General features: G+C 42.0%; 1 protein-coding gene across 1 annotated transcript in view; it reads left to right on the top strand.

Annotated features, from left to right (window-relative positions):
• The window catches only part of stt3a (STT3 oligosaccharyltransferase complex catalytic subunit A), a 34997-nt gene extending 18859 nt beyond the window's left edge, over positions 1–16138 (top strand). Inside the window, exons 13-18 of the mRNA XM_034178976.1 lie at positions 1337–1525; positions 1623–1739; positions 1812–1914; positions 1998–2186; positions 8742–8857; positions 15809–16138. Of these exons, the coding sequence (XP_034034867.1) occupies positions 1337–1525; positions 1623–1739; positions 1812–1914; positions 1998–2186; positions 8742–8857; positions 15809–15847 (753 nt within the window). The 3' untranslated portion in view covers positions 15848–16138. The remainder of the gene's footprint in view (positions 1–1336; positions 1526–1622; positions 1740–1811; positions 1915–1997; positions 2187–8741; positions 8858–15808) is intronic.
• Positions 16139–17451: the final 1313 nt, after the last annotated feature.

Raw genomic sequence — 17451 nt, 5'->3', positions numbered from 1 at the left:
TCCCTGTGTGCTTCAGAAACTTTTCAAACGCACATCGACACTCTGCTTTTGCATCATAACCACAAACCTATTTTTGACGGTGTTACATCTGGTACACTTCTGACCAGCTAACTGGGTAACGCTTTTAACATGAACACACATTAATAACAACAACAAGCACAATTTAAAACAGACAAAGAACCATTTTGCTACACAACAATACACTCCTCTTACACACTCTGTGTGGTATGAAGATGTGCAGGAGATGGATCGCATAAAATATGACAGTGATGTCATCAGTCTGCACCCGGTGCACACACTGGATTGACACCAATGTACTTGCACTGTGTTCTGTGGCAGTACATTATCTAGAAATGTATAAATACTGGACTCATTATTAACAAACATTCAATATTATTATCTCTTTACCAGGGCGTTGCTAGGCCGGTATCGTAGATTTATGTCGACGCTATCTGGCTATATCCGCCCGTGGTGCGTAAACAAATGACGTCATAGCGCGCAGCCCATGAACTGTCCTCAGAGGGAAAAAAAGAAAAACTGTCCGCAGAGGAAAAGATAAGGCGAGAAGTGTGTGTTGGTCCCAATATGGATATTCCGGATGATTTTCTCATGGATAGTACGACATTGAACAGCATTCGTCTAACTCGGGCGAATATCTGTCATTTTGGGCGACTGGGCGTGAACGTCGGGCCTCTGAAAATGCATACCGCCCTCCAAAAGCATGTTATTGTATTATTAAATGACTCATCTTGATCGGGACCAGTTGACTGCCTGGGTGGCTGCCATCCAGGACCTAAGACAGTTCCATGGTGTTATGAATGTCAACCATCCAGGCGGACAACCAGTGCATGCCTCTTGACTTCACTTGGAGGAAAAGCAAACAAACAAATAAAAAAAAACCCTTCATATCCCTATGGTACTGTTTATGTTGTGTTTTTTTTTTTGTTTGTTTTCCATTAGATGGCGCCACCCTCTTCACCTTTCAGTTTTGTCTGTCAGTATGATTTAGACTGGAACTGCTGAAGAATCTGGATTTGTGAAGGAACAATAAATGATTGCCTCCAATTAGTCGTGAACTCCTGGTCGCAGTGATTACTTCCATCCTCGTCTGTCTCACATTATGTGCATCCATCACTGTTGCAGTATTATCTTTCAAACAAAAAAATTCAACTTTTCCTTTCCAGTCACTCACCTTTAAGTATGTGTAGATAAGCTGGGACATTATTTAATTCACGTTGATACTCCTGATGGTATTTTAAGGTTTTCAGTTAGAATGAAGGCATGTTTGCACAGAAAGGTAAAACCTGATGATGTCTTGTGTTTGATACACTTACAGGTTGCCAGTGGAATGATTCTAGTAATGGCCTTTTTCCTCATCACGTACACATTCCACTCTACCTGGGTGACCAGTGAGGCCTACTCCTCTCCTTCAATTGTCTTGTCTGCTCGAGGAGGCGACGGCAGCCGCATCATCTTTGATGACTTCAGAGAGGCTTACTATTGGCTCCGCCACAATACTCCTGATGTTAGAGTCATAAAACGAACACCTTAACTTTCCTGACCTTAGATTAGATGTGGCATCCATTCAGTTGCTTGACCTTTTTGTTTGCTTTTTATTCAAGGATGCTAAAGTCATGTCCTGGTGGGATTATGGGTATCAGATAACGGCAATGGCCAACCGAACAATTCTAGTAGACAACAACACGTGGAACAACACGCACATATCCAGAGTTGGGCAGGTGAGCATGATAACCCAGAGCAGCTTCCACATTTGCAGCATGCTGCTAACAAGGTGGCTGTTTGCTCTGTAGGCCATGGCGTCCACGGAAGAGAGAGCTTACGAGATCATGAGGGAACTGGATGTCAGTTATGTCCTGGTTATATTTGGAGGACTGACAGGCTACTCCTCAGATGGTGTGTCTCATATGTGTAGATGCTCACATGTTCTATCTACAGGGTGTTCTGCCAGTGTGACTCTAATCCATGCTTTGTTTCAGACATAAATAAATTTCTCTGGATGGTGCGTATCGGAGGGAGCACAGACACTGGCAGGCACATCAAGGAGCACGACTACTACACACCCACCGGGGAATTCAGAGTGGACCGTGAGGGCTCGCCTGTCCTGCTCAACTGTCTCATGTACAAGATGTGCTACTACCGCTTTGGTCAGGTCTACACAGAGGCCAGTGAGTAATCCACGATTATCCCAGTTTGTGTGCGTGTTTGGAGACGAGCTTGAGCAACTCTTGTACTCGACTGTCAGCAGATAGGACATGCTCTAACTCTTTTTGTTTAATTGTTTTTATTCAGTTATTTAGTTTGAACAAAAGAAAGAGGGGAAAAAAGGAGAAAAACACACAGAACCCCCGGCCCAGACAGAAGGGGAAAAAAAAGGTGCACATGTCAATGCCCAAAAAACAGAAAGGGGAAAACAGGATGCATCATCAGAATCGCTGCATATGACACGAAAGTCATTGGGTGATCACGTCGATCCCACCTGGGAGAGAAAAGGGTCCAAAATGGCAGCAAACCCCGTGCAAGAATCCATTCTGGAAAGTCTCAGATTCTCCATCTGTATGACAGATATCATCAATCCACCACGTCCTCCACCAAGATGGAGGAGTTGGTGATTTCCGCTCGTAGAGGATGAGCCGTTTAGCGACGATCATGCCTAGCCTGAGAGACAACTGTGTAGTTTTAGGAAGACTCATAGAGGCCTTGGAGCAGCCAAGAATAGCCAATTCAGCATCAGGGGTAATGGAACATGTAGACACCTTTTCATACCAATCAAATATCTTGGACCAGAATTCTGTCAAGAGGGAAAGACCAAAATGCATGAGACAATGTGCTCTCACAGACTTTGCACCTGTCACACAGTGGGGAAACAAAAGGATAGATTTTATGCAGCCTGACCTTTGAGTAATGAAGATGATGGACCACTTTAAACTGAATTAAGTGGTGCCTGCTGCTAATAGAGCAAGACTTTATTGTGCATAGGCTGTTCTCACATACCTTGTTAGAGATGTTGATACCAATTTCTATTGACAGGTGTCTTTTAATTTTACTACTAGATACTAGTTCACACTCTTCAAAAACGTTCACAAACTTGGACACTAAATGTCTAGAATCTGGGGAATTTTGTAGAATATCAAAAAGGTGTGCTCCCTTTTGAGAGCCTCAGATTTGTGTATTTTAGATTGAATGTAATGCCTAACCTGCAGATAGTGGGGGAAAAATGTGAATATGGCAGACTAAACTTCTCCCTCAGTGATCTGAAAGAGGCAGACTGTCTATCTATGTAAAGGTGTTTAACAGAAATCAGTCCTCTCTCTCTCCAGGAAATGAAAACCTTATCAGACCATGGAGGTAGAAATGAATGATTGTTAAAAAAAATAGGTGTTAGGGCGGCGATCTCGGGCAAACACAGGGCCTTCCTGAGCTGATTGAGAATCCTGACAGAATGTTTCAATACAAAGCTCAGCCTCTTTAAATCTCTTGTCGTCTTTAGTTTAGAAAACAATAATGCAGGTAGGGAAGAGTTGACAGCAGAATTTGCCTCCATTCTTAGCCACAGGGGGGCAGCAGTGGTCAGGTTTTCAGGGGTTCCCTTTTGCCAGTACATGAAGGCCCTGATGTGAGCAGCCCAGTATTAGTGTCTAAAGTGTGGCAAACCAAGCCCACCCTCAACCGTTTGCATCTACAGATGAATTTTAGAAATCCTGTGGGTTTTGTAGTTCCAAACATAGGATAAAATTATGGCTTCCAATTCTTTAAAGAAGGCAGACATAAGAAAAATAGGTAACTTTTGACAAAGGTAAAGAAACCTGGGAAGAGAGCACATCTTGAGTTTATCCAGCCAATCACAGACAAAGGTAGAGTTTTCCAGCTTTCTGTATGCTAAGTTTTGTAACAAACTCTGTGACGTTTAACTTGAATAGCAACCTAGAGTCCCTGGGAATTGTTAAGCCAAGATATGTAAAACAGTCTTTAACCACTTTGAAAGGTGTGTTCTCGAGGAAACTTGGAGCATAACTATTGGAGAGAGGAATAAATACAGTCTTCGTCCAATTGATGGTGTAGCCAGACAAGTTGCCAAAAGGCGTAATCAGGTTTAACAAAATAGGTACAGATTTCTCTGTATTTTTAAGATACAGTATTACATCGTCAGCATATAAGTTGATACGTGTCTCCACACCTCCCACTTCCAGGCCAGCAATGTCAGCATGTTCTTTTATTTTAATGGCTAGGGGTTCTAACACAATAGCAGAAAGTGCAGGTGAGAGAGGACAACCCTGCTGAACTGAACGCTGCAGTGAGAATGTTGCTGATCGAACCGAATTAGTCAAAACTGAACATTTTGACCTGGCATATATTATTTTTACCCAGGACATAAATGTTTTTCCAAACCCAAATCTACGAATTGATTCAAATATATAAAGCCACTTAACCTGATCAAAAGCCTTATGGGCATCCAGGGAGAGAATAGCATCACTGGACGTTATCTGTAGTTCAGTGTACATTGTGTTAAGGAGACGCCTGACATTAAAAAAGGAAAGCTTGCCAGGGATAAATCCTGTTTGATCGGGATGTGTGATGGATGGCATGTGTTTATTTAGTCTGCCTGCCAGTATCCTGGTAATTATTTTCCTGTCCACATTCTGGAGTGCAGTAGGCCTGTAGATAGCTGGATCAGTTTCTTCCCTCCCCTTCTTAAGAAAGAGACAAATGTTAGCCTCATACAATGTTTTAGGTAAAAACTATTATTTTTGGAATTTACAATCATTCTCAACAGGAGTAGGGCGAGGTTGTCACAAAATTTCTTTTAAAATTCGCACTGGAATCCATCTGGATCAGGGACCTTGGCTGAATGGAGTGAATTAATGGCTCTTTTTTTTTTTTTTCCTCTAGTGTGAAGTCTGAATCCAGTTCATCTTTGGCTACCTGACTTAGTTTGGATAAAGATAGGGTATCAAAAAAAAAAGATCCAAATCTGATTGGTCAGAGCTATATTTTGATGAGTACAGTTTGCTGTAAAATTCTCTAAAATGGTCATTAATTTCCTTAAAGTGAATTAAGGGGTCCCTGTCCTGGATTTGATACAATGGATTGACCTAGAGGCCTCTGCCCCCCCCACAAGCTGCTTTGCCAAAGGTCTACTGGGCTTATCCCCAAGTTCGAATTGTTTTTGTCTTAGGTTCAGAAAGGCATTTTTAACTTGAACTCCTATGATGCAATTGTACTCATATTTATGTTTCAAGATCTTGTCATAATCATCAGAAGATCTTGAGGCTTTGTAAGCTGATTCCAAAACTGGGAGGTAATTTTCAATTTCAGATAAATGCTTTTCCCTTTTCCTTTTAGCAGCTGACTCATGAGATTATGTCTCCGCGGGTGACTGCCTTAAGAGTCTCCCATAATATGGAATTGGACACCTTATCATTATCAGTAATTTCAAGGAAATTCTCCATTTTTGTTCTGATAAATTCTAGGAATTCATTATCTGTTAATAGGGTGGGATTTAAACGCCAGGGGTAGAACTGCTTAGGAAGGCAAAGATTTAAAGATATAGTTACTGGACTGTGATCAGAGATAAGTATATTGTGATTTTTGTATTGACGACATTGCAAATTAGCCTCAAGTCCAATAAATGTAATCTATCCTGCTATAAGATTTGTGCACTTGAGAATAAAATGAATAATCCTGATCAGTTGGGTGTTGAACCCTCCAGATGTCCGCTAAATTTCTGGACTTCATCAGATTATTCAACACCTGGACTGAGGCAATATTTGGTGGTAAACGTGAAGATAACCTATCTAAATAAGGGTCTAAGTAACAATTAAGGTCTCCATCAATTAAGACATAGGAGGGATCAGTATCAGGCAGCAGGTCAAACATTTTCCTGAAAAAATCCAGATTATCTGTATTTGGCCCTTAAATATTGACTAGTGTCAGTGGAAGTGAATTCATGGTGCCAGAGACTATGATATATCTGCTGTTGGGGTCGGTGTTCAAAGAAACAAGCTGAAGAGGAACCTTCTTCCTGAAAAGTATAGCTACACCCCGAGCACGAGAAGTGAAAGAGGACTGATAAACTTGCGATATCCAGCTGCGACTAAACTTGCGCTGTTCAGTTGCTTTTATGTGAGTTTCGTGTAAGAAAATGATATCTGCAGATAAGGACTTGAGATGTTTAAAGACCTTCTCTCTCTTGATGACATGGCCCATCCCTTTTACATTCCATATGATAATTTTTATGTCTCTCCCCCCCCCCCCACATGGCGGGGCCTCTGCATCAGTTAACAAAAAAAAAAAAAAACATAAGCTGTACATGCACCAGCATAGAAAACAGAATCCAAAATGTTGCAGCATCATAAGGGCATTTTAAACACACACACAAAAACAAAAACATATATCCCCCACCCCTCATGTGTCTCCCCAAACTTGACACCGAGCACCCCTTGTCCACTTATAAGGGAGCTGCTGGGCATGAAAATCACCACGACCTCTAGCACCCCCCCTCCGTGACATTTAAAACTGACTTTTTACACCACACTATACTATGATATGAATATTCAAAAAACAACGTATTGCAGACTAGTCAAAGTTCGCATTGTAATATCCGTACGATCAACAAAAATTATAGTAGTGAATAAGTGAAAAAAGGTTTGAAGAAGTACGGATATGAAACCAAGGTGACTAAGTTGTTGGAAAATTTACTCCCCTTCATGCCCATCATCACTGGCCAGGAACCCTGCAGCCTCACTGGGATTCTCAAAAATATTGGGGGCTCCCCCGTCCTGTTGATAGATGTGGAGCTCAGCTGGGTATCACAGTGAATGTTTGATCGCTCTGTTGCGCAGAGTCTGTATCACCTCTCGGAACACACAGCGCTGTGTCATCACTTTGTTAGTATAATCTGGAAACATGAGGACTTTGTTGCCTTTATATTCCTTGGGTCATAGTCTTCCGTGGTGCAGGATCTGTTCCTTAACCTGGAAGTGATGATTGCGTGCTAGGATGGCGCGTGGCTTGGCTCCAACGGCTGGCTTTGGCTGGAGTGTGTGGTGCGCACATCAGCTTTTACCGGTTGTGGGAATAAGTAATTTCCAAGCAAGTGAGGGATTCATGTGGAGATGAATTCAGTGGGTTTATCTTCCTCTTCGCCCTCCGATATCCCGACTGTCTTAATTTTGTGCCGCCGTGAGTGGGCTTCCAGGTTGAGAACTTTTGCTTGGAGCTGGCTATTAAGCTTTACGAGATCAGCGTGCTTAGCTTCCAGTTCACTTGTGCGGGCCTCAAGATCACTAGTTGCTAATTCCTGATTAGCCATGCGTGCCTGGAGCTCAGACTGTGCAGCTACTAGCAATTGAAAATTGGTTTTGAATGCATCAAATCGTTCATTGATCCCCCACAGTATTGGCTCAGCCATCTCTTTACACAGTTCTCTGCACATTGCGTAGGCTTTATCCGGTGGTTCGTCAAACTTGGAGGCAGAAGTAGTGGCGGTGCTAACGTTAGCATTAGCAGCAGCTCCGGTGGCATGGCAGCCAGTCCCATTGGACTTATTGGGAGCCCCAGGTTTTGGCATTTTGACCACAAAGTAAGAAAAAAGTAGTGACGCAGGCAACTTTTAAACGAGTGAAATGTGGTGAAAGTATAAATTTATACAGATTTACAAAGTTACAAAGTCGCGGAGCGCTAACAACACACGTCTACATTGTACACATGCACTAGCGCCCCCTGAATACGCTGTAACTTGAGCTGTGTTTGTAACATGTTCAATAACAGTTGGTCTGTTGAGCCACAATACAGTGTTACAGCATTATTTTAAAAACTGTTTTTACTATCCAACACAAACAGTACAGTTTGACTGTTAATATTTTATTCACACAGCTAATTTTATATAACGCCTTGAATAGATCCTTGTCATTTGATTGGTGGTTTGTATGTCATGTGGTATCGATTATTTGTACCATTTGCCATTGTGTTCCATTTACCGTGCAATTTTGGTTCTATTTAGCATGCATTTTTGGTTCTATACGTTTTGTGCTATTGCACACCACCTCGCGCTCACACTAGCAGTGACAGCACTTAGCTAAAAAACAAACAGCAGCCCATCACAGTGCCCAGACTTGCTGGGCAATGGACGGGAAGGCTGGATGCGCAGAGGGAGCTCAAGAGCGAGTCCGGGAAGTCCTGAGAAAAAAGCATTTGCCGGAGGCAGAGCCGTGCAGGCTGGGTTGGCCCCGCTGCAGCTCAAGGCTTGTGGGTGGCCACTGGGGCACAGCAGGCTCCATCAGATGACACCTGGGTGAGATGGGGCATCTCTGTCTCACTATCGAGCTTTGGCGGGGAGCATAGAACTGGGAAGGGCGTAAGTCCCTTTTCTCTTGTTTATAAATTATCAAATGACAAGGATCTGTTTTAGGTGTTATATAATACAAATAATGAATGTTTTTTTTTCATTCAGAGAAAGATGGAATGTTCCATTCAGCTATGCCTCGTTGAATGGAACATTCCATCTTTCACCTCATGAAATATTCTTATCATTGCCCTCATAAACATTCATTATTTGTATACTGTCCCCTATTCTCAAACAACCCCTACTTAATAATAAGAGTATTATTATTATTAATCAAGCATTATTTAAACACTGGCTCTAATTTTTTCAGTTGCAGTAGTGCTTAGTAACTATAGAATGTTTTATTGTGTAATCCTGATTAACTTTGTGTTCTTTCCAGAGCGCCCCCCTGGCTATGACAGAGTGAGGAACGCTGAAATTGGGAATAAAGACTTTGAACTGGATGTGTTGGAGGAGGCCTACACGACAGAGCACTGGTTGGTTAGGATATACAAGGTAAAGTCGTACTTCTCCCTCAGCAGCCTGATATGTTCTTTATGTACAATCCATTAAAAATGTCACAATGTCAGCCACATAATGGCTTCTTTGCAGGTCACTAGGGAAAAATAAAATTATTAACCTGCCAGGGTATAATGAGTTCAACACTTGGAAATAATGGAGTAGGGCTGTCACGATTAGGAATTTCTGGAGACAATTAATTGTCAGGCAAATAATTGCGATTGCTGATTATATTGTCTATTTTTTTTTTTCTTTTTTCCCTTCTTTATACGAGGTCTGTCAATAAAGTATAGGTCCTTTTTATTTTTTTCAAAAACTATATGGATGTCATTCATATGTTTTTACGTCAGACATGCTTGAACCCTCGTGCGCATGCGTGAGTTTTTCCACGCCTGTCGGTGACGTCATTCGCCTGTGAGCACTCCTTGTGGGAGGAGTCGTCCAGCCCCTCGTCGGAATTCCTTTGTCTGAGAAGTTGCTGGAGATTTTTGTAATGAAAGACGTGCGGACGGATTGCAGCGTTGGCTCGCAGCCGCCGCGACGCTCCGCCACAGGAAAAACACCTCCGTTGGAAGCCTTAAGGACAAGTTGGAACATGTCCAGCTGTTAAACAATTTCTCATATACTCACTCCACTGAAAGCCATCAAAAGCCGCCTGGATTTTACAAATGGTTATCAACACGGAGGTGTTTTTCCTGTGCCGCCGCACTGCGCCGGCTGCGTCCCGACGCGCGGACCCGTCCGCACGTCTTTCATTAAAAAAATCTCCTTTAACAGTGGAATATCTGGATAAAATGCTGAAACCGACTTCTTCTGAAACTTCTCTGTTCTCTCACGACGTCCTGGATCAACAGAGCCTGAAATGTGGAGGTTTTCAGCTTGAAACAGGCTGACGACGCCGCCTGAGAGCGCTGCGCAACGTCTCGCACCGTGGGAAGTCCTTAAAGCGACAGTATCACCTCAAAATCTCTCATCAGCCGTTAAAATTTTCACTGAAAACCAGCTAAATTTTTCGAACTGTGTCCACTTCGATGTGTCTCACAGGTTTAGAAAAAATTTTGATCAAACAAAGCGCCAGTCTCTCAGCAACTTCTCAGACAAAGGAATTCCGACGAGGGGCTGGACGACTCCTCCCACAAGGAGTGCTCACAGGCGAATGACATCACCGACAGGCGTGGAAAAACTCACGCATGCGCACGTGGGTTCAAGCATGTCTGACGTAAAAACATATGAATGAAATCCATATAGTTTTTGAAAAAAATTAAAAGGACCTATACTTTATTGACAGACCTCGTATTCTACTATCGTAGTATAATTACACAACTCTGGAATAACGTTTGGCTACTGTGAGTGGAGAAACTGGGAATAGTGCAACATTTTTATTTTTATCTTCATTTTACATACAGTCCCAACGTTTTTCTGATTTCTGGTTGTTTCTGTTGAATTTCTGAAATTAAAGAACAGTGTGAACATTTTATTGTGTTTTAAAACTTTGTGGAGCAAACACCAAATTCTTATAAAGAAGAAAAAACACCTGGACATGTTCCGGAAAACTGATATAAACTTAACAGAACAATGCAGGATGATTAGACTCCCCATGTTTGTTTTTTTTTTGTATAAATAAATCAGAATACAATAGATAGATAGATAAATACTTTATTGATCCCAAGGGAAATTGTGCATTGTCTGTGCTCCAAGGATAGATAGAATTAAAAGATACAATAAAATGGAAGGAACAAAGCCCACCCCAAAAATAAATAAATAAAAACTAAAAACTAGCTGCTAAAGCACATTCTCCTCCTGCTCCTCCCAGCAGAGGCCTTGTTAAACGGCCTGATGGCACGCGGAACAGATGAGTTCCTCAGTCTCTCTGTAGAACATCTCAGTGAGAGAAATCTCGAGCTTAGTGAGCTTCTCTGGATGGAGAAGACAGAGTTCAGAGGGTGACTCTCATTAGACAGGATGGCATGGGTCTTTGTGAGTGTTCTCTGCTCCACCACTGTCTCCACAGAGTCCAGGCCCAGACCCACTACAGAACCCGCCCTCTTAATGAGCCGGTTCAGTGAATGTCCTTAAAAGCACTGCCCCCCAACACACCGCGGCATAAAAAAGAACACTGGACACAATAGCCAGATAAAACAGGTGCACTAACTTAGGGCAGACTCTGAACGAGGCCAGCCTTCTGAGAAAATACATTCTGATCTGGCCCTTCTTATAAACAGCGTCCATGTTGGCTGCCCAGTTCAGCTTATTGTCCAGATGTAGTCCCAGGTACTTATACGTGGAGACCACCTCCACCTCCGCTCCACCGAAGTTAATGGACTGCAGAGAGGGTGGTGCCCGGCAGAGGTCCAACACCATCTCCTTTGTTTTAGTGGTGTTCAGCTGGAGCTTATTCAGCTGGCACCACTGCACAAAGTCCTTCACCAGGCCTCTGTACTCCCTCTCGTCCCCCTCCCAAATACATGCCACAATTGCAGTGTCATCTGAGAACTTCTGCATGTGACATGTATTGGAGTTGTAACGAAAGTCCGTGGTGTAGAGGGTGAAGAGGAGGTAACTCACTTTGAAATAATTAAAACATATAGCTGCAGCTTATAATAACTTTGGGAAAATAACAGAAATCAGCAGCTTGTATTTTTATTCTGACTCCAGTTCATTTTAGTGTGATGAAGTCATCCTTTTTTTGTCGTCAGTCACATTTTGTCCTTAAACATGACATTAAGCTCAAGATTGAACAAATACATACCTTTGGAAAATAAACAGCTGTTAAAGTTCAGATTTTTGTGATCTGTGCCTCTGCACAGCTTCTCCACAGTAGGTTTTTTTAAACCCGTGTGTGTAATTTTTGCTCAGTTCATTTATATATTCTCATTTTTTAAGGATGTTTTAAGGATATTTGACCGTTTATTTCATCTCATGATCTCATAAATTCAGTATACGACACTCACATTGTGTGAACAGGTCGGTGCCATCAGATCCACACGTGTAGAGAAAGTACAGAGAGTAAAGGCAGCCCCAAGGTTTGGTGTTTTTTGTTTTGTCTTTTTTTAACATGTTCACTCGGGTTAAAATCCTCTCTCTGCTCCGTGCTCGCTGTCTTAAGTGCACTGATGGTTCACAGCAGAATGTAACGTGTCGTGCCTCTGTTCAGGAATCTCACTCCCTCACCTGCTCCCTCCCTCGCAGTCTGTAGCAAGTTGACTCTGCGCGCACACACACACACACACACACACACAGCTCCTTCGGTAAACTACCCATTTTTAACGGCTTTGAATAAGACGGCCACTGTTTTAATCGGCTGTCTTATACAAAATTTGAAAGTCCAAATGACGGCAGGACGGCTGCCTAAAACTATGAATTGAGAGGAAAAACAAAGACTTAAATAAAATAAATGACTCGTCAAGTACTAAATTAGTTGTTAACGATTTCAGTCGTCAATGTAGTCGTGACTAGTCGACTAGTCGTGGCAGCCCTACTTAAAACCGAAATGCAATCCACAGTGGTACGTGGCTTTGGAACCAGAACCTCCTCACGCCCCGTGTTATTATCCGAGCCTCGCTAATAACCATCCGACCAAGATGAGAGGAAACAGAGCGAGTGAGGCAGCGAGGCTGCGTGCGGCTGCTGCTGCAGCACGATGACGTCAGATTCTGAGTCGTTTATGCAACTTTGTGGATAAAATAAGTAATTCACGGTAATCGTGTTTATGAAAAATATTTGCGAATATGAAAATAATCGCGATTGGTGAATATTGTAATGAATTGTGACTGCCTTATAATGGAGTAGATGAAGGTTGACTGTCTGCTGTTGGTTTATTAAGGGTACTATGATGGGCATTTAAACATTAATCTAACACCCAACAATAGTTTTCCACTCAAAGATTTAGTGGACTACAGTGTCCTCTGCAGAAAATGAGGCAACACTCCATCTGTGTTCTCAGCTTTTCTGGTCCCTGGTTACTTTCTTGGTCTAGGCACATGTGCAGGTTTAGTAAATGACATTACTGTGTGTGCGCAAGTTTTAGTTCACATGAATCCTGCGCTGTGAAATGGTTGTCCCTCCCCCATTTATACAGAGACACCAATACTCATTCCTCATCGCATAGCTGTTGAATTTATTTGAATATTGTGGACAGCAGCTGCTTTCCAGAGTCTATTCAGATCTGGGGGCATGCACTGGTGCTGCACTACGCTGCATCCATAATGCCACCGATCCAGCCTGGGTCCTGGTACATTTGTGTCCCCTTGGCCCTCTCCAGCACCTGTCTGCTGGATCACGCACAGAGAAGCGGGTCACATGGACAAAATCTTGAAGCTGACGCTCCTTCACAATGCATGTGATAGTCCTCATCCTAGTCCCTCTCAGTAACCGCTTGTTTGATACAAAGTCATTCCAGTTGTACACAAGGATCCTCCAAAGAGACCGAGTACCAAAGATATCCAGTCGTCATCTTAGGTCACTGGTTAATGTTGAAGTCTCACGACCTTACAGCACGACAGACAGCACCAGGACCCTAAATATTTGGACCTTGCTCTGCGAAGATATTGGCATCGCCAAACACCTCTCTCCAGCATTCTCATGAATCCGTAAGCTCTTTCCAAGCACCTCTAGATCTCAAAGGCCAAGGACCCAGAGACAACGAATGTCACTGCTGAGATAAGTGAATGTCTCTAAAAGTTCAGCTCTTTCACCACATACAGATACAATTCTGATGGCTGAGTACCGGAAGTCATTAAAAGCCAGAATCATAGCCCTGATCCTGGACCAACTCAAAACCAGACACTCTGATTCTTTACTCAGCTTGTCAAGTGCTGCAGTCTATTGATTCCACAAAGATCACAGCATTATACATGAAGTCAAAGTTAGTAAACCTTTCCTCGCCAACAAAAGTGTCTGTCACTGGTTTCCACTGGTGTCCTTGATAGAGTGGCGACATGCACAGTGGGGGGGGTGTCACGTGACTCATGGTGCCATCTTGGGTTCAAAATAGCGTTTGCTGTTAATCTGTCTGCATGTAAATTCAGCTATTTTTCTTTATTTATTCACTGAAAATCCCTGGTTGTTGTGCATTTGGATGCACAAACAGACACAACAAGGGCTTCAAGATGTACAGGTTCCCTTCAGATCCAACAAAAAAAAAATTGGGAAAATAAAGTCAGCCGTGTGGGATGTAAGCGACTTCATCATCAAAGCTTTGAGAGGTTAAATTTATTGTTCAGTTCCATGTACAGTAAACTCACCTAAACTGTCATCGTATAAACCAGACAAAAAAGTCCCAAAGTTTTGTATTGTTTCCATGTATTAAAGACTGTATATAACGGATTTTCGCTCACATTGGATAAAATGTCCTGTCCGATCCGCAATGCATTTCCATTAAGCCCCTCGCATGTGGGACCGGAGTCATTTCCGTGATTAAAAGCCCGGCAGTTTAATTTTTTTTACAGACTTGGACTCGGAGCTGCAGCCTGACGTGCACCTGTTAAATCAGACACAAAAAGCTGTGATTTGACACTTTGCTGCTTTCAATCCTTCGTCATAACAGTTTTTACAGTGCGCACGCTAATAAATGGATCAGAAAAGTCTGCACATTTACAGCACAAAGTTGCTAATAGAAGAAAATGTACAGCTTACCTTTGATTTGGAGGTGATGTTTGTAGAAAGAAAAGCTTGTTGGGGGTCACATTAGTCCAGAATGAAGCATAATCCAGAGACGGAGAACTTTAAAATTGTCACACACGTCACTGTATGACACGGAGTTACAGAGCAGCAGAAGCATAAATCAAGGCTTTAAATTAATTAATCATCAGAAATTGTACATTTATGTAAATTTGATAACTTACCTATTTTTATATTTATTTTGATAGCACCTGTACCTGGATTGTGTTGCTGTATGTGTTAAATGATTTTAAAAAAAATGTTGAAAACATTAACGGTTCATTCAGTAGTTCAGCGCAGTTGAACCCCAAATGGCGCCATGTTCTGAGTTGATGCCACTCTCCTATCAAGGCACACTAGTTTCCACAACCCTACCCAACACCCAGTCAGTGCAAAGCACTGAACAGTGTAGGAGCCAGAATGCATCCCTAGCGAACACCAGGTTTCACTGTGAAAAACACTCCATCTCCAGTCAGCAGAGCACTCACAGGATCTGTGTACAGGCTGGTTATGATGCCCAGAAGTTTCTTGGAGATCTCACAATTTTCAGGATGTCCCAGAGAGCAGTCCGATCAACGAATCAAACGCTTTGTGAAATCAACATAGGGCTGTAAAGAAGCAGTGCAATAGTCACGCTTGTGTTCTGTGGGTACCCACAGGGCTAGAATGTGGTCCATAGTTGAACTCGTGGGTGTGAAGCGAGACTGTTCCGGTCCACTGAGCTGCAAGTAGCTGGAAGTGAATCCTGTTAAGACTATTTCCAGAAATATGTTCAAATCACATTTAAACCGTCTGGCTGTTCACACGTTGAGAACTGTTAAACCACCTGGACACGTGCACGAATTTGATCCTCGCCCTGGCACGCAATGAGCAAACTCATCAAACTGTGCCAGGCTGCGTGGCAGTGTACTAAGAAATTTTGAAATGTTCAAAAAATTCTGGCCACGTATAAATTTCGTGCCACTTGCGTGAACTAGTTGTGAACACTGCGCAACTTCATTGCAAACAGTGAATGTCAATGCGTGTCATTGCGTGCACACTGCACAGCCTCGCACAGCGCAAGGATCAATTCATGCAAATGTCAGTGTGGCTTTCGGGCCTGTTGAAAACTGTAACTGCTGATCGTTTTGCTCATTTCAGCGTTGGCTTGTGTGTTGAAGTCTGGCACAGGTGTGACATATAATGTCTGAAAAGTCATTCATATGCCTTTGAAGGCCATGTGTACATTCAAAAGCTGCAGCTGTGCATGTGAACACACTTGTTCTAATAATTTTCAATTTAATTCCTCAGGTAAAAGATTTGGACAATCGAGGCCTTTCAAGGACGTAAAACCTTCAGAGGGAAGTCAAACAACATTTTAGCGCACAGCACTGAATGCCTTCCCCTGTGGCTGAAAAGTACTTTTATACTTTTGTCTTGGGGGAGATGATTGCATCAGAGATTCTTTTTTTTTTTTTTTTCTTTCTTTCTTTCTTTTTTTGTAAGAATGAAATGTTTCATCTGTGATCAGAGGAAGTGTTCTGTGCCATAATGTGGCTAAAAAAACAAAACTGTGTTCATTTAAGAGCGCTTTGGATTTTTACATTATGGTCAAATAAAGTCTGTTTAAACATTAAAAAATTGTCATTCTTCTTTTTCCCCCACAACATACACAAAATATGTTTGTCTGGTGTGGTCCTCTCGTGATTATATAAAATAAACACACACCATGTGAACTGCTTCTTAAACAGAGAAATGTACTGTTTAATAACTATTAATCAGTGTCAGTTTAAAGTCATAGTATGCAGCATTTAAGGATCTTATTGGTAGAAATTGTATATAGCATTGATAATCTGTTCATTAATGTTAACCTGCAATAATAGATATTTTAATAAGCTTAGGATGAGCCCTTCATATCTGTACAGGGCTGAGCCCCCTCATGGAGGCTGCCATGTTGCATTAGTTCAAAAGGGACATACTTGCACCACCTTCGCATTTTGAGATGTTGCTGGAAAATAGAGGAATCTGGTATCTCTACAATACACTTTCTACTGGCTGGTAATGTGGTTTGAGAACCCTCATTTTTGTGATATGGAGATCACACATACAGTAGTGTTCAGAATAATAGTAGTGCTATGTGACTAAAAAGATTAATCCAGGTTTTGAGTATATTTCTTATTGTTACATGGAAACAAGGTACCAGCAGATCTCACAAATCCACAAGACCAGCATTCATGATATGCACACTCTTAAGGCTATGAAATTGGGCTATTAGTAAAAAAAAAAAAGAAAAAAAAAAAGAAAGGGGGTGTTCATAATAGTAGCATCTGCTGTTGATGCTACAAACTCAAAACTGCTTTTTTAGCAATCCTGTGAATCACTAAACTAGTATTTAGTTGTAAACCACAGTTTTTTCATGATTCACATCTGCGAGGCATTAATTTTGTTGGTTTGGAACCAGATTTTCTTGTTTACTAGTGTGTTTGGGGTCATTGCTTGTTGAAACACCCATTCAAGGGCATGTCCTCTTCAAACATAAGGCAACCATGACCTCTACAGTATTTTGACATATCCAAACTGATCCATGATACCTGGTATGCGATATATAGGCCCAACACCATAGTAGGAGAAACATGCCATATCATGATGCTTGCACCACCATTTAACAGAGGGACTTTGCGGGGGATTCTTGCAAATAAATTAGCTTCACACAGGCATCTTCTAACTGTCACAGCACTTACAGGTAACTCCAGACTGTTTTTGATCATCCTGGAGCTGATCAATGGGTGACCCTTTGCCATTCTGGTTATTCTTTCTATCCATTTTGATGGTTGTTTTCTGTTTTCCTTCCACACGTCTTTTTTTTTTTGTCCATTTTAAAGCATTGGAGATCATTGTAGATGAACAGCCTATAATTTTTTGCACCTGCATATAAGCTTTCCCCTCTCCAATCA

Source organism: Thalassophryne amazonica, chromosome 9 (assembly GCF_902500255.1).
Source record: "Thalassophryne amazonica chromosome 9, fThaAma1.1, whole genome shotgun sequence".
Classification (NCBI taxonomy): domain Eukaryota; kingdom Metazoa; phylum Chordata; class Actinopteri; order Batrachoidiformes; family Batrachoididae; genus Thalassophryne; species Thalassophryne amazonica.
The sequence above is the reverse complement of the archived record's forward strand: the minus strand, read 5'-3'. Positions and strand labels throughout refer to the sequence as shown.